This window comes from Delphinapterus leucas, chromosome 2, assembly GCF_059928025.1.
Source record: "Delphinapterus leucas isolate spDelLeu-1000000601 "Yukka" chromosome 2, BTC_Dleu_Yukka2, whole genome shotgun sequence".
Lineage (NCBI taxonomy): Eukaryota > Metazoa > Chordata > Mammalia > Artiodactyla > Monodontidae > Delphinapterus > Delphinapterus leucas.
Window position 1 is genome coordinate 154,123,242 of NC_143130.1, and position 17,734 is coordinate 154,140,975.

At 40.6% G+C, this 17,734-nt stretch overlaps 1 protein-coding gene across 2 annotated transcripts in view; it reads right to left on the bottom strand.

The window, feature by feature from the left end:
- The window catches only part of NEK9 (NIMA related kinase 9), a 40,339-nt gene extending 22,849 nt beyond the window's left edge, over positions 1-17,490 (bottom strand). For both annotated transcript variants that reach the window (XM_022576522.2, XM_022576521.2), the window contains exons 1-12: positions 17,133-17,490; positions 14,546-14,723; positions 12,779-12,834; positions 12,164-12,234; positions 10,406-10,511; positions 8,661-8,792; positions 6,730-6,840; positions 5,616-5,680; positions 3,264-3,314; positions 2,616-2,808; positions 830-974; positions 3-203 (exon numbers count right to left, since the gene is read on the bottom strand). In XM_022576522.2, the coding sequence (XP_022432230.1) occupies positions 3-203; positions 830-974; positions 2,616-2,808; positions 3,264-3,314; positions 5,616-5,680; positions 6,730-6,840; positions 8,661-8,792; positions 10,406-10,511; positions 12,164-12,234; positions 12,779-12,834; positions 14,546-14,723; positions 17,133-17,351 (1,528 nt within the window). In that variant the 5' untranslated portion in view covers positions 17,352-17,490. The remainder of the gene's footprint in view (positions 1-2; positions 204-829; positions 975-2,615; positions 2,809-3,263; positions 3,315-5,615; positions 5,681-6,729; positions 6,841-8,660; positions 8,793-10,405; positions 10,512-12,163; positions 12,235-12,778; positions 12,835-14,545; positions 14,724-17,132) is intronic.
- Positions 17,491-17,734: the final 244 nt, after the last annotated feature.

Genomic DNA, 17,734 nt, shown 5'->3' on the forward strand with positions numbered 1-17,734 from the left:
ACCATATTCACCACAGCCCCAAGAGTAGACTTCTTTGCTTCGTGTCAAAACCACCACATGATTATCTCCACAGGAGACCTGCTCCACTGGATTGTTCAGGAAGAAGTCCAGCTGCATGGGTTCTAATAGTTCAGGGCCAGCAATCTTGTCCATGCCCATGCAGCCATAATAGTCAGATCCAAACGCATAGAGCTGACCTTCATCTGTGAAAGGAAGGAAAGCAGAACCCATCAAAGGAATGACTTATTTTGTCTCATCAGAAAGCTGGGCAGGGCTGGAATGAGGATGACCTCAGCCAATGAGCTCACATGGGATGATTATATCAGAGAAATCTGACAGACTGTCTATCAAGCCTAGAGTTGTTGGTATTTAGGGGGTCATGTGCACTGTTACAGTAACAGTTAAAAAAAGAATGGTGGGATGATATATTAAAGAGGCTTAAAATTTTACCGGGGCCATCTCTATTTTACACATCATAAAGTGAGTAATGGCAAGACCCAAACTAAATCTGAGCTCCTAATTCCTGACTCAGCGTTATCTACACCTGACTAGGTAGTGAGGTTATTTCTGCTCCCCCCACAACTGGGACATACGATATATTTCTCCTAATTCCACCTCTTCTCTGTTATCCACCTGCCTTCTCCTTGCTCATCACTACTCTAATGCTATAGCAAGTTGGGCATGTTGTTATTAATGTGTATAGTATTTGCTCACTGTCTTTGGTTCTTTGGATGCTGTCTTCCGTTGTAAAATCCCAACTAAAACTGCATAGAATTAACTAAAATACCCCACATTAAATGCACCTGGGTGCTTTCTGCTGCTGGCTTACCTGTTACACAGACAGTGAAATCATCGCCACATGACACCTGACGGATAGCTTTGCCTTGCAACTTTTCCACATGCTTTGGCTGTCGGTAGGAGGCTTTGTCTCCATGGCCCAGCTGACCATGGAGTTTAGTACCCCCTTGCATGTTCTGTGAAATAAATAGGTCTTGTGAAGTTTTAAACTTTTCACGCCAAATCTTTAATCTAATCTGTAGTATCACTTATTAAGAAAAACAGTAGGAAAAAAATCAGTTGGAAATATAGAAACGGGAAAAAAAAAAGGTAAGAGGATTAAACCTTTTAATGGTAGATAGTAAAAAACCCCTGCCAACAGATAAAGATTTTTAAAGTATCCAGGCTGATATCCATCGGGCCTTAAAAGGACCCATTCTCAATTTTGTCTTTCTTCTTCAAGTCTAAGGTGAACTGTCTATTTAATTATGGGTGATGATGAAAAAATTCTTTACGTAGTCTAATTTGATTGTTTTTTTACAGGAGTACAGCCTCTTGGAAATCCTTATAAAAGTTTTACAAATTTTGGTCACAGTTTCCCTGAAATACGTAACAGTCATAAGGAATCTGGTAACATCAAAGACGCTGCTGTAAAGCACTGAGAATAGTCCTACATGACTTTTCAACAGTTCTAAAGATACAAGTAATTCTTCCCATTCAATAACTCAACTGTAAGTCCTTACACAAATGTTTTTTAAGGCACTAATTTCAATCCACCTCTGGCAGCCCCCCAGAAGCTAGTTCTTTAAGTGAAAGGATTTTAGGAAAAAACAGCAAGTTAAAACTCTATAACAGAGGCCAAATCACTCATTCTTTCTATCAATCAATAGTTGAGTGTCTACTCTGTTACACACTGGGGATAAAGCCTGTCCTCATGGAGAAGTTATCTGAAACTACTGGAAAAAATGAGCTCCCTCAGGAAGGAGGAAGAGTGGGGAGAACTGAGAACCTAAGATAAGACAAGGTCGGGTAAAGAAAAAGCGGCCTGAAGTGAGCCTGAGAAGGTACAGCAGAAGAGACAGGAGCAAAGTCAAGAGAACAGGCTCTTGCGGAAGCCAAGGGAAGACCAGGCTTCAAGGAGGGAGTGACCAACTATGTCAAATACTACAGGAGATCAAGCAAGGACTCAAGTGTACTTATCTGTTTTATTTTCACAATTTATAGGTCATTTTGTCAAGAGTAGTTTCAATTGAGTGGAGGGATGGAAGCTGCACTGTAGGTGATTGAGGAATGAGTGGGAGATAAGAAAAGAGATAGCAAATATAGGCAGTTTGTTCTAGGTGAAAGAGAGGATAGAATCTAGAGGGGAACAAAGGAAAATTCTACTCAAGATATTCCATCTTCAATCACTGATGGAAGTCTTAGAATTCTCCTGACATGGTACACTGCTTCATTTGTTTACAAAGCTATTTCACAGGTATGAGTTGCTCTGAAATGCATGGAATTAGAACAGAGTAATTAAGTGACCTTCTGAAATCACCCAGTGGTAAATGAGAATCCAATCTCCTGAGTCCAAGCCTTTTAATTCTTTCTCTCTTTCTCTCTCTTTTATTCATTCACTCAAAAAACATTTATAAGCGACCTAACATGTACCAGGCATTGGGGATACATCAGTGAACTAAACAGACAAAATCCCTACTCTCAAAGGAGCTTACATTCCATCATCCCATGCTGCCACTTCTGCAGCACATGTTCAACCAACAAAATTCTTAGACAGCCTGGGCCCAGTAAACAATGAGGCGCACGTCACTGTTCTAAAGTACGTAGCTTTCACTTACCACCCAGGTGTATAGTTCCTTCTCCACTGTGACCACAGCAAAGTGGGTATTCCCTGCACACACCTGCCGGGCACTACAGCCACTCTTGATGACATCCAGTTTCTGGGGAGTGGATTTCCCACCACCCCAAACATAGACTTCACTGGTTCGGGATGTTACCACAGCAATGGGTGCTTCAGTCACAGTGCTTGACCTGACGACAACCCCCAGAACAAAGGAACATTTAACATAAAAATTATATCAAGGAAAAATGCTTCCTTTCTTTTCCCTGAGAACTGCCAATTATGGTATGAGAAAGTATGTTCTTTCTCGACGACTTATTTCAACCCTCTAACATAGGAGGCTTTGCAATTCCTGCCTTAAGGCTTCATCACAGCTCAGCCAGATCAGATAGCAGTCTGATCCATAACACCTACACTTTTCAACTTTTCAACATTCATCATGATAATGATGTCCACTTTAGCATGAGGGTAAAATTATAGCTTTCCTTTTCTCTGAAATGACTATTTGACATTTAAGCAGATGTTGGCTTCTGAAAGGATGCCAAAGGCTTCTTACTGGGATCAAACAATGTCCAGACCCAAGAAAGAAAGACCCCCTGGTGGTAATTTAAGATATATTACTTTTCAAGAGTCTCTTGAGCATTACCTTGGTCTCTTTGTAGGTGCATTAAGCAGTGTGACTTTTTCCTCCATCTCTCTACCAAAAGAAAAGCAAAGATACATGAGAGAAATAATAGGTTCCTATATTGCACTAGTGTCTCTTTAAAACCTTTCACAGACTTAATCTTCTATAAACCATATGTCTCCCACAATGTTACAATACTTTTAAGAAAGTACTTCGATACAACTGAAACAGTTCTATAGGCCTAGCATTAGACAATTCATTAAATACAAGGGGGACAGCAGTCTGGGGCCATTTGCTTTCTGTCTCTGAGGAATGTTCCAGGCTGGACCAGAGAGCCTTGAGAACCTCTGATGCTCGTTTTAGGAACCTGCTGACATCTTCCTTTAGTCTGCCCACTGACTCCCTAAACTCAACATCTCTAAAGCTTAGCTCATTGTCTTTCTCCAATACAGCTTTTTTTTCTGACTCTCATAATTCTATAACTGGCACCCTCTATTCTCCCAGTGAACTAGGTTTAAAACTTCAGTGATTTTGGACTCAAATGTCTTCCTTTCTTCAATATTCAAGTTTTATAGATTCTACTTATACAATGCCCTTTCACTCACGTCTCCTTCCCAGTCTCACCACCTTGGTTCTGGGCAGCTTTACTTCCCAACTGGGCTGTGGTAGCACCTAATTGGTCTCACCACAGTTTCAATCCACTTTAATCAGTCCTATACTGATTTAACACTGATATTATTACTGCTAAATAACTCTTCCTAAGGCGCATCTCTCCCCACATGAACTGCCCTCTCATAAATAACCAACACTTCCGTACTATTCCTTGAATAAAGCACAGATTCCTTCATCTGGCATTCAACATTCTCTGCCTACCTTTCCAGCCTTCCTTCCCTGTATCCACTCCCATGTGCTAACTCAGGGTTCTCATTCTGCCTAAATCAATTATAGCTGAAAACCTGGGGTGGTGCTTAAGAACCAGCATTTTCTTTAAAGTTCCTGAGGTGTTGCTATTGAGAACGCCAGGTCTAGAACCTCTAGCCAAACAGGACTTAGTGCTTCCTGAATACTTCCACAATTCCCTGTGTCTGTGCTTTATCTCGAAAGCTCTTTGTCTTCTGTTTTTCCATCAAAGAACAAAGTTCTAACAAAGTACTACATGTAAATCTCCACCTCTCTCAATAAAAATTGCATTATCAATGGAAATATTTAAATAAGAGATTTAAACAGTGAATATATTGTTGGAAAATAAGCCAGATACAGAATTAGAATATGCTTAACCAGCCCTAAAGGGTGATATTGCCTGAATACGAAAAGAACATAAATGGAAGGTTACAGTGCTGCATCTGGAGTATTATACATAATTCTATGCACTAAAACACTGGCTGGAGAACCAGAAAAAGATTAATTTAATACAACAGAATAAAGGTTGCTGACCAAACAGCAGAGATTATGGAATTAGGTATCACTTAATGCATCTAAGGGCAACACTTGAAAAAGAGCACAGTACATGTTTGAATATTGGGAAGATTCAAAAACAAAGAACTGGTAGAGGAGGAAGAAGGGTTGTTAGGCAAAAATAGTATAACAGAAAAAAAAAATAGTATAACAGGATGAAACAGAGACTAGAGCATTTAACAAGGATGAAGAACACCTCTTCCTCTGAGTTAGGGTTTGAAGCCTCCTACAAAAAATGAGGGATAAAGGACCTTCTTCCTACCTCTAGAGATCTTTAACACTAAATAAACCTCAGGAAATAACCTGTCAGGAATCAATCAACCTCGACTACAGGAAATGGGCAAAAGGTATCTGAAGAGGACCCCTCCAATTGCAATCTACCATCTAAACAAATGCACTAAAAAGCAAAGGCCTGGTCCAAACCCATGCTACTATCCAACAATTGTTGAGCACCTTGTGCCAGGCCCTGGGCTTTATATGTTGAGCACTTTATATGCATTACCTCCTTTAATCCTCACCCTACCTCACTTTATAGAGAAAACGAAGGGGCAGAGATGTTAAATAACTTGACAAAGATAATGACACAACTCAGATACAAACATAAGGATGTCTGAGTCCGGAGCCCTCCTCTCTTAATTACTACACTCTAGTGCCCAAACTCTAGATTAGAACTCACAGAAGATGGGGAGGAGTGAAGGGCTCCAGGGTCTCATCAGTATTTATTTAGAACAAAGTAGCACAGGTTAAGGAGCTGAAAGTCAGGAACTACATCAAGCAATGAAAGCAGAGATGTTGGAAGAAAATAGCAGCAGAGTGGCAAAGTCAGGAAACACCACCCTCTCTTTGTAGTACTCTGGTCAGGCTTCTAATAGTCAGCCATCTACAGAAAGGAAATGAAGCAACTTCTTTGCTCTTTACCTTCTGCGTTTCCTGAGAAGGGGGCGATCCAGAAGTTCATCTGCAGTGGGTCTCTGCTCAGGATCCTAAAAAGTATCAATGGGTTAGTTTTAACTTAAAGGGAATGCGCAAGGGACTTCCTGGTGGTCCAGTGTGTAAGACTCCATGCTCCCAATACAGGGGACTGGGTTTGATCCCTGGTTGGGGAACTAGATCCTGCATGCATACTGTAACTAAGAAGTGTGCATGCCACAACTAAGAACACATGTGCCCCAACTAAGAAGCCCACATGCCGCAATGAAGATCCTGTACGTCACAACGAAGACCTGGTGCAGCCAAAATAAATATTTAAATAAATAAATGGAATGGGCAAAATGGGATTTAAAGACGCATTTTACTTCCTCTTAGAAGCCTGGAGGTTTGTTATTCAAAGATCACTATATACCATCCTTCTGTTTCAAAAAACCTATTTCTTATGTCACATTCTATGCCTCATGCTCACTATCATCAACACTTATATGTGAATGAGAATGTACCTTCCTCACTTGTTTTGACTGTCAGGGCAGTGGTTCTCAAATTTCAGTATACATAGTACATAAGAATCTCCTGGAGTGCCTGTTACAAATAAAGATTTCTGGGCTTTATCCACAGAGATTCTGATCCAGTCAGTCTGGGGTGGGGCCCAGGAATCTTCATTTTCTTCTTGTAAAACTCCCCCATCCCCTGGCGATTCTAACGCCTGTGGTTCCTGGACCACCTTTGAATAATACTGACCTAGAGCTGCACTGCAAGGCAACTGTGACATTTAGAACTGTATACATTCTGCACATTAGGAATTCTAAATTACCTCTATTATTTTATAAAATCAATTTTAAAAAATTAATCTTGATCATAAAAAGGGGAGCACAATTTACATGGTAAATTCATTTCGCAAATTAGTAAAGGAAGAATTTGTTGGCTGAAGCAAACAACTATCATGAATTGCCAATGCCTATTCTCCCGGATACAGCCCCAAATACATCCTACCCTGGGGAAGTGGATGTGGTTTTGTGCAGGTTCATCTATGCCATACTCCAAACACTGAGGCTGGAAGGGAAAGCACTGAACTGAAATCAATATGTTAAGTCACACTTACCTGGTCAAGGCATGCATGGACCATTTGGATCAGTTCCAAAGAGTACTGGCTAGAATCAACTTCCATGGCCCGGATTCCTTGTACAATCTTCACACACAAGTTGAGTGGGTTCTATGAGAAAATGATTATTGTATTGTCCTTGGTTATATAAAGATGACATTATAATCTACTATTAGGGGCTTTGAGATGCCTGTGACTATCATATAAAGAAATGGCAATAGTTCTGAATTAGGTCTGACTTCTTTTTACAACCGTTGGTATATATCAGCAAGAAATGGTTAGGGGGGCTTCCCTGGTGGCGCAGTGGTTGAGAGTCTGCCTGCCGATGCAGGGGACACGGATTCGTGCCCCGGTCCGGGAAGATCCCACATGCCGTGGAGCGGCTAGGCCCGTGAGCCACGGCCGCTGAGCCTACGTGTCCGGAGCCTGTGCTCCACAACGGGAGAGGCCACAACAGTGAGAGGCCCGCGTACCGCAAAAAAAAAAAAAAAGAAATGGTTAGGGATGCATTACTGCTGTCAGAGAATGAAGCCAACTGGCCAACATGGAGCCAATAGAATAATATGCGACCAATAGAATAATATGCGACCAATAGAATAATACTCAGAGTATATTATAATCTGACCCTTCAACTGAATCCTAAGAAAAAGGAAAGCAAGGTTAGCTATGCTCCTTGGCTTTAAGTATGTCCTTTGCCAACTAATTTGCCTCCTAATTTATATATCCGAATAATGGTTATACAGGTGATACTCTGCTGTAATAGACAATGCAATGAATAATAAGTTCATAATGATAAGAAATTATTATAACAGTGCCACCACCACCTTTACTGAGACCAATAGAAACATAAGTTGCACATATAATGTTTTTTAACCCTTGCAAACAAACACCATGCAAGGTTATCATTACCAATTCAGAGATGTAAAGTAACTTGCCCAAGACTACACGGATAGTAAAAATGGAGCCATAATTTCAACCAAAGTCTATCTGACTCCAAAACTCATTTTCTTTCCACTATGTTATTTAAGAAAACTAGATGACAGATCAGAATAAACTTCAGCACTTAGAAAAATAAACAGGTCTCATAAAAGGCCAAAGAATTCTGCATTATCTTATATTTGCATTTTCATATACATTAGCACAGCATCTCTATGAGAGGAATATGTATTTTTTCCCTTGTTATAGCTAATGGAATAGAGGATTAAAGACATGAAGTGATTTGCCTAAGTTCTCACATCTGGTTTGTAGAGGATATTGGATGTGAATCCACTTCTGCTACTCAAATTGTGACCCATGGACTAGTAGCATTGGCATCATCTGGGAGTTTGTCAGAAATGCAGAATATCAGGCCTAGCTCCAGACACACTAAAATAGAGTCTGCATTTTAACAAGATGCCCAGGTGATTTCCTATGTATATTAAAGTTTGGCAAGCACTGCTTTATACTGGGCTTTACTTAAGAGGAAAAGAAAAGAGACTTAAAGGGATTTGTTGTTTATAAAACAGTAGCAATCTTTAGTAAGAGTCAGGGTGTAATTTTTCATAAAAAAGATCAAAACACTTTAATCAGTATTATATAACTTGCCTTAGCTTTTATAAAATGATGTAGCTGAAGCGTAAGAAATGAAATAGCTTATCTAAATTGCTGCATCACACAGTCGATCCTAGAGCCAGTTTTAAAATTATAGTCAACAGATTCAAGGACCGTGCTCAAACTACTTGATTATGATTATTTCAGTGGGGAATTCAAGTTGGAAATAAATCTTGTCTATAGAATTTTAGTAATACACTACTAAGCCAGTGCCTGAATACTGGTTATTTTTCCTACAGCTGATTTCTGTTCAAGAAATCAGAAGCTCAGGGATAAAGCTGATTCTCTCAACCAAGCTGTACCATTTGCAAGGACAATGCAGGGATAATACATCAACTTACTGTAGCATCAAACGTTCTCTTTAGCGTAAGCAGTTCAAAAATGACACAGCCCACTGCCCAGATATCAGACTTGAAATTGTATTTAACTCCTTGGCAGAGCTCTGGAGACATGTAATATGGAGTTCCCACAAGCTGAACAACAAAGAAAGCAATCAAAGAATAACTTCTTTTCTGAGGTAACTATATTAATATTTCAACAACTAAATTAAATTTCCTAGAACTAGTGATAACAATTACAAAACATTCATCAGCATATCCCAAAATGGTTTTTATGAGATGATGCCACTATGAGGAGAAATCTTATTCATATCAGATCTCTTGGGCCAATCTCTGTGGTAAAGACCTATGGTAATTTGGGAGACAGAAAAGCTCTGTGATTCCTGGATCACAGAGGATTTAGGCATTCAAGACCCACTTAAGACTTCACAGACTTTATAAAAAGCATACTTGGTAAAAGTTCACTAATGGAAAAAAAAAAAACTGGTAGTGCAGAGATGGTAATTGAATAAACAGGTTAAAAGTTCTAACTGAAACGCATAGTAGTGAAACTTTGTAAATGGCTCAATTTAACATTTGTAATACTAACACAGCTAGTGAATTTCTTCCAAATTTAAAAAGACCTTCTGAGTTCAAGAATGTGTTGGAAGGAAAAAAAATGCCCTAAATGGAGGTCATGCCTCTCCCAAGATGAGAGACAATGAGTACCCTGGAAATTCTAATAAAACTGACAGCCATCTTTCATCAGCAAAGCAAAGCAGTTTTTCAGATGGCTTACATATCGTTCCTTCTTTGCATTTAACTGGGTTAAAAAAGTTAAATCTTGGTTTTATCGGATTACTCTTGATGAGAAAAATCCATGCAACAACATGACTACTTCCTCAGAAACTCAATATGGCACCGTCATACAAGCAAACTGAGTCCCTGAAGCCGACTCCCAACCTTGGCTATCAGTATCCTTGGATATTTCTAGATTGCTTGTAGGCACATCTCAACATTATCAAAAATAATCATCAGGACAAAATTAATTTTATTAGTTTACATTTTCAAGTTCTTTTAAAGACAAAGCATTGTGAAACCAGAAGAGTAACAATTGGGTTTTATAAGTCCTAAAAGGATCACTGTCTTTAAAGATCAGCTTATGTCTGCTCTTTACAAATGGTCTTTCATAGGATCAGGTGAGAAGGGAGCTCTGCGGTCCAGACTGTGTATCATATTAAAGATGAGATTGTTCTTTGGGCATCAGCCTTTATTTGTAATATAGGGTTTCTGAACCAGAAAAAACTCAAAGGAAACACAGAGATGTCTAACACCCTAAGAACAAACATTAAATGAGAGATAAAGTGAAATCTACTAAAGATCCTAGGCTGGAAAAAATGGTAAAGTATTTTATTGCTTTTAGAAAAGTCTCTAGTCAGTGTTGGAAAGGCCAATGATGTCAGAGCTGTTATGTGGACAATGGCTCTTGAAAAAACACCTGAGCATGTAAATGACAGTGGGTCCAGGAAAAAGACTCCTGAAGACTTGCTTTAGAAGTATGGAGAACTTGTAAAAATATTGAGAAAAGTGTGCAAAATTTAGGGGGTACAGTTATATCTCACAGTGCAGGAAAGGAAAAGAAAAAAACTACGTCGGGAGGAATTCCCTGGCGGTCCAGTGGTTAGGACTTTGCTTAAGATCCCACATGCTGCATAGCGCCACCAAAAAACAAAACAAAACCAACCAAGTCAAGGATAACACTGACTTACCGTCTCAGCCATGGAATACTCAGAGTTAAGTTTCTTTGCTAGGCCATAATCTCCAAGTTTTATCAGGTTTGCTTTGGTCAGAAAAATATTTAATGTCTTTATATCTCTGAAAAAAAAAGATGCTGTATATTAAACCCATATACTCAACTATTTTATCTCATCCCCCTTCCCGCCCCAAATTATTACAAAATAAAAAGAGTGTGTTACCACTGCTCAGGTTGTTACGGGATCCCAAAGAGTGGTCATCACTTTCTCATACGTTTTAACACTGAGAAGGGGACTTGGGGGAGTGGAGGCAGAGAATTAACTTCATCCTCCGTGGTTTCGCAGCACAGGCATGTCCCCAAAAACACTGAAGTCGTTAGGAAAAGTTGAGAGGGTCAGACCAAAAAAAAAAAAAAATGGTGCCCTAGGTAATCATAATTCCTATAAGGTGTACTGCCTCTTCAATTAACACTTGTGCCTTGAAATAAGTGATTATCAAGGCAATTTTAACACTTGGTTGGTGCCAAAGTTTCAAATTTGTTAAGGCAAGAGAACAGAAGAGACAGAACAGAAGAGACAGCACATCCCAGCAGCAAAATGATTAGGCTATGCAGATCACCTAAATAAAATCACTATCTTTCTAAAGATGAATTGACCATAAGTAACACAAATAAACTGTGTCTAGTTCATACTCTGGCCTCCTTTACTGAAAGATGTGAAAAAAACAGAACAATATTCTTTGTAATTGTCGAAAAGAAAGTAACAATACACAATTGTAGCCACTCGACAGCTATCAAGATATATATGGTAACTGAATGGACAAATCAATAAAAAGGGAAATGCTAGTGTATTAACATTAATCTCTAACAACGGTCCATGACTCACTTAAGCAGGGTATAATGACGTGGAAATGTTCTTATAATGGTTCTCTCCTATAGCTAGAAGTGAATAGAAAGCTGTTTCCCCTGGCCAAAGCTCTGGTAAAACTGCATAATTAATTGTACAAAGTGAATAAGCTTTTTACTTAAATTATTTACTTATTTATTTATTTATTTTTGGCTGCGTTGTGTCTTTGTTGCTGCATGCAAGCTTTCTCTAGTTGTGGTGAGCGGGGGCCACTCTTCATTGTGGTATGCGGGCTTCTCACTGCGGTGGCTTCTCTTGTTGCGAAGCACGGGCTCTAGGCGCGTGGGTTTCAGTAGCTGTGGCACGTGGGCTCAGCAGTTGTGGCTCACGGGCTCTAGAGCGCAGGCTCAGTAGTTGTGGCACACGGGCTTAGTTGCTCCATGGCATGTGGGATCTTCCCAGACCATGGCTTGAACCCATGTTCCCAGCATTGGCAGGCGGATTCTTAACTGCTGAGCCACCAGGGAAGCCCTTTTTACTTAAATTAAAAGACTTAATTATAAAATTAAAAACAATTGCCCATTTTATTGCTCAGAGAAAACATTTACTATGAGTTCCAACCAATCTAATACCACTTTTATTGTGGCTTTCTAGGCTTTACTGATGAATTAATGAACTCACCTCTAAAATACTTCTTAAAGAGATGACTGAGCAGTACTTAGCTACTGAGGAGATTCTTCCTAGATCACAGTTTAACTTTAGGAAGTGAAGATAACGCCCCTCATTACTCACTGTTACCTTCCTAAATTATATCAACGGAAAAGCCTTGACTGCTTAATCAAGAAAATAATAGTGCTGATGGGAGGTACCCAAGGTGAGGGTTGGACTGGTGGAAAGGAATACATCCCACATTCTTTCACTCATTACCTATGAAGGATTCCAGCTTTATGGATACAGCTCACTGCTGAAACAATCTGAAATAGGTACCATACCACCATCTGCAGAGAAAAAATAAATTATACTTGGACTGGAAACAAACCAAAAAAACCATATAAACACACACACTCGAACACAGAAAACAAAGGAAGCTGCAACCAGAGGTTATGATTCAACATGACTTGACATTTCTTGCTTGTAGTTGAGTAGGCAAAGAAAAGTGGTAGGGGTTTAAAAAAAAAAAAAAAAAAGCAGATCATTATAAAATAGTTCCAATATTGTTATATAGTATGATGAAGCAGACTTGTGGAAAGAAATCCAGGAAGAATGCAAAGGTATAGAAAACTGGGCATACCAGTATGCAGTAACAGAACCAGGAAAGAAAGCTCATAGAGAATCATGATGTGGAGGTAAACCATTTAGGAAGCAGCTATAGTCAGCTTCCTTGTTAGAGGTTTCCTTTCTCATGAATATCAATCAGAGCCTGGAAGGAGTCTGAATAAAAGGAAAAAAACACTCTTCATTGTTGTAAGAGTAAATACAGAACTAGAATGCAAGAATCACTACATTACAATTCTAGCTTCCTTCCACAGAAATATGAATTACCTCTTCCTCAAACAACTTGTCCTTCTGACGAAGGATTTTGTCATACAGGTTCCCTCCTGCAATAAAACAAGAAACAGGTTTGAATTGCTTAATAGAGATCAACGCTCCTAGGGTTTTAACAGGTGCCACAGTAAGTGAAGGATTCTGCTTCCTCTTAAAAGATACCCCTTCTTCCTTCTCAGCTCTTGGGTACATGGGTACAAAACTCTTCCCATCTGTCAAGGACTATATCTGAAATATTCTTCAGAGATTCCCCTCCCTAACAGAAGAGACTCAATATGAAAACGGGAAGTACAGCATTTTTAGAAAAGATGAGAGTAAAGACACTTTCTATAGTGCCCTAATTTATAAAATTACTTTGAAAGTCTTCAAAATCAGATGACTTTCTTTTCCAAAACTCCTTTTAAAGGAATCTGCAATATTTTGGTAACAACTCTCTCAGTGTGACTATTAGAACATTTGGGTTACAGCTGTGATGTGATGTTTTGTATATACAGGTGTATATCATCAACTTCTTTTTCTTTCCACTTCACGCTGAAAAAGTTGCCCAAAATTTAGGGTAGACTCTAGATTGTTTCCAATCATTACTCCCTTTACTAACTCCTTCCTGCAGAGTAAGTCTGAATTTGCTTCTCCCTTTCATTACCAAGTAATACAGACTGCAAATGATGATGGTTCATTTTATTTCCTACCTGCAGCTGTAACTTACACTGTAGTCCTGGTTAAGTTTCACAACTTTTTTCCCCTTGCAATTTAGTAACTCAGAGTTTCAATAAATACACCATTCATTCTAGTTCCTCCTAACCACAAAGGAAGTTAGCTATTTGAAGCTTCTGCTACTTCAAAAATTTCTAATATAATCTCATGCATTTAGGGTTGAACACAGGAACAATCATGGTACACAAGAATCTAGTAAGAAAGTTAGAAGTCTAGGAGCTTTCTCTTAAGAGATTTAAGTGAAGAATATGCTGGGACCTCTTTAGCATGCAGCTCAAGAAAGGGCTTTGGGGGTTCTCTTACGTAATAAGGATAATAGCTTGTACAGTATTTATCAAAAATTTGCTACATATCAAGTACTATGCTAGGAGCTTTACATATTCATTTCATACAACAACCCTAGGAGGTAACTATTGCTTATCATCAAGCTCACTTAAGATAAGGAGGCTGAGGCACAGAGAGGTTAAGTTGCTAATGCAAGATACAGAGCTAAAAAGTAGTGAAGCTTAGGATATGGGTTCGGGGTCTATTTTCTTAACAAACAGGCTATACTGCTATTTTACAAGCAAAAGTGTTCAAAGAAATCATTTTCATTTTCAGTCAGCTATGATGTTTGGACCACTTTTCAATAGAATGGCTTTAGCTGAAGTCAATATAAATAAATATTACCTATAAGATTTCATTATATATCAAGCCATTTCATTATATATTATATCAAGTGTCAAACCATGCTATGTCTCTAATGCCTGACTAATGTCATTTCATAAGGAAAAAACCTTGAAAAATGAATGTAAAATTCAACTGAACAAGTAATTTGAAGATGGAATTATCATCACAAAGGAGAATCTGAGTATGCAGGGGAAAAATCCCTCCCCTCATTTTGTAGATCATTTCAAAACTCTCCAGGGCCTGAACTATTTCTCTTGAACTCTAGAAATCCATTTAAAGTTCTTATTCTTTGTACGTGTATCTTCTTTTTCTCTCCCCCTTAAGGTAAGTATAAGCACAGGAATGTCTCACTGGAGGAAGTCCCACTGAATTCTACCTTACCGTTACAATATTCCAGCTCAATCAGCAGGGTGGTGTTGTCCATGAAGTGATTGTAGTAGGCAATAATGTTGTCATGCTGCAGCAGCGCCAGAATAACAATCTCATTCAAGGCATCACGACGTTCCTTCTCAGACAGTCGGGTCAAATCAACTTCCTTCCACACGACCAATGAGTCATCCTGTAACACAGTAATAGAGCTATCATGCTTTCCTCGCGCCTGGCAGAGAATGAATCCACACCCGGATCTGTAAGCCTAGAAAGAAAACTTCCTAGACTGACTCCTTTTTTTCCTTTAAACATGAACAGACTTTAAAGGTTCTGCATACAACCAAGCACCATAATTTACTGCAGGCCTGGGAAAGCATTAAGATGCTGTTACAGGGCTTCCCTGGTGGCACAGTGGTTGAGAGTCCGCCTGCCGATGCAGGGGACACGGGTTCGTGCCCCGGTCTGGGAAGATCCCACATGCCGCGGAGCGGCTGTGCCCGTGGGCCATGGCCGCTGAGCCTGTGCGTCCAGAGCCTGTGCTCCGCAGCAGGAGAGGCCACAACAGGGAGAGGCCCGCATACGCGTACCGCAAAAAAAAAGATGCTGTTACATTGTTTCTACACTTAATTTACATGATGTCAATTCCAGGTAAAAAATATGGGATGGAGGTAGGTCTCAAAGATTCTATTGAGGGACATTATGAAAGACTGCTAGTCATGATGAGGATTGTATTGGAGAAATAGAGAACTGGAAAATGGTTACCTATGGCTGACCACAGTTTCTTGTAAAATAGAAATGTTAAAATTGCCTCTAATTTTATAAATTTAGATTTCTCTCGTGATTTTCATTTATCCTTTCTGGATAAGAATAAGCCAGGTCTAAGGGCTCTGAGTTCACTTTCCTCACCCTGTCCCATTCTGCAGCTCTGTTTCTACTGTCACTTTTATGTTATCACGTTTTCTTCTATTCATGAAGACTTACCTGTGGCTCCCAATATTCACTCCGTTTTATAACATCTCTAATTCCTTACAGATACTGCTCCCCAGCCCAGGAGCATCCCCACCTAAATAACCCTCCCTATCCTTTAGAATGGCTTCGTTAGGCCTTTGAAACTTTGGGGGAAGATCAATGAACCTTCCACTGTGCATTTCCTTAACTTTCAGAGCTCATACACTAAAATATTTGTCCATTCTTTTCCCCTTATATACCCATACAACTTAAACGCTATTTGTTACTAACAAGACTAACATGTCTTCCCAATGAAATATATGCTTCTTGAGGGAAAGGGCTGCTTCTAATTAAACCCTTGTAATAAACATTTGGTGTTATGGATAATACTGTGCAATTTTAGGGAAAGTGCAATCAAACTTAAAACAACCTTGGTAATCAAGTTCAACATGATAATAATGGAAAGGCATGGACAAAGAGATGTGAAACTCCATTCTAGCCCAGGATTTGCTTCTAATTTAAGTGGGCAAGTCCTTAAATATACTATCTTAGTTTCTTTAACTATAAAATAGGAATGCCAAAGCTCATCTCCTCATTCTCATATTTTGAGTACAAATAAGAAAACAGAATACCAACAGTAACTCTAACCTTATACATTAATCTTGCAACCACCTCTCTCCTCCTCCATCTTTTAGCCTTAAAAGTACCTTGGAACACACACCAGAACTGCAGACAGATAGGTCACTGATAGATCAATCGCCTTCAGCAATCCCAGCAAGTTCTCATGGATCCTTACCTATTCTAAAACTAGAGTTTTAAGACTTCAGTGATCAAACCCTGTTTATGGTTAGTTTTTGGAAGTAGACTCCTCGGTATAGGGTTTTAATCAGTATACATTCTGAACTTGAGGGTCAGTAACCCACAAATCTCTTCAAAGGATTTGTATGTGTGCAGTAGTGGACTGGGGGGAGGGAATGTTTACATTAGATTCGCAAAGGAGTCCTGTCCCTCCCAAGGTTAAGAACTAATGGCTTAGAATATACCAAAAATAAAAAAGTATTTCCCACGCATAAACGCTGCTGGATAATCACTGAAGAAACTAACACGCTACAATCTTCCCCATGATCTTCAAGAAAAATCTCCAACTGCGTGTTCATATCTGAACATAAAGATATGGCAAAGGCAGAGGAGCTGCCACGGATGTGGGAATTTTGAAGCTATCCCCTCCTCTCCACCTCGACCTTGGAGAGCTGTACAGCACAATAGGAAGGAAGTTTTGACAATACCTCACATTCATAAACTAGTTTAATTTACAGTTTGCAAAGTATCTTTGTTCGATTCACAAAATAACCTTAAAAAGTAAATATTACGTTTAAGGTACGTAGCTATCACTAACTCTAATTTACAGATGGGGAAACTAAGGCTCAGAGAAGGTTCAATGACTTGTTCAGTTGCCTGATTTAAACAAAAACGACCAGTCAGTAAAACCAGTGCTGTAACGAACTCCTAGTGCAGGAGAGTTGAACGAGTGATGAAGACCCCGAGACAGATACCCTTCGGGGACCTAACACTAAGCGAGGACGACGAGCAGGGAGAGCAGGGCCGCGCAGGCGGGGCGGGGGCGGGGGCGGCCGGAGCCGGGGGCCGCTACCTCGGTGCGGCGATACAGCGTGGCCTCCCCGAAGGCGCCGCGGCCCAGGATGCGGATGGGGATGTAGTGCAGCTCCTCCTGCTCCGCCGCGCCGCCGCAGGCTCGGGGCCCCGGACCAGCGCTGGTCCCCGGGCCCGAGTCCCCGCCACCCCCGGACTCGCTCCCAAAGTCCGAGTTGAGGGAATCGCAGTGTCGCTCGTATTCGCCCAGCACCGACATGGCGGCGGCCGCGGGACCCGCCTGCGTGTCCCGGGCGGCGCTGCGCCTCTCCCGCTTCAGACACCAGCCCGCGGCCCCGTCAGCCCAGCCACCCCGCCACCCAGCGAGGCTCCATGGTGGGACCTTCCCCCTTGACCCGGAAGCAGTTCTGGGTGCTTCCGGCCCGGCGGGGTTTCCTCCGCTTTCGCTGGTCGCTAGTTTAGCCTAGCGGCGAGGTTGCTTTTCCTCCGGGCGGTCTGGAAAGTCGAGGCCTCGGGCTGTGGTGGCGGCGCCTGGTGGAGACCGGCGTGGAGTCCAGTGGCTCTGGCGGGGGCAAGGGCGTCATCGACGGGTCTGCAGACCCCTCCCCTGATTGCTGGCCAGGTCCCCAGTTTTTTTTTTTA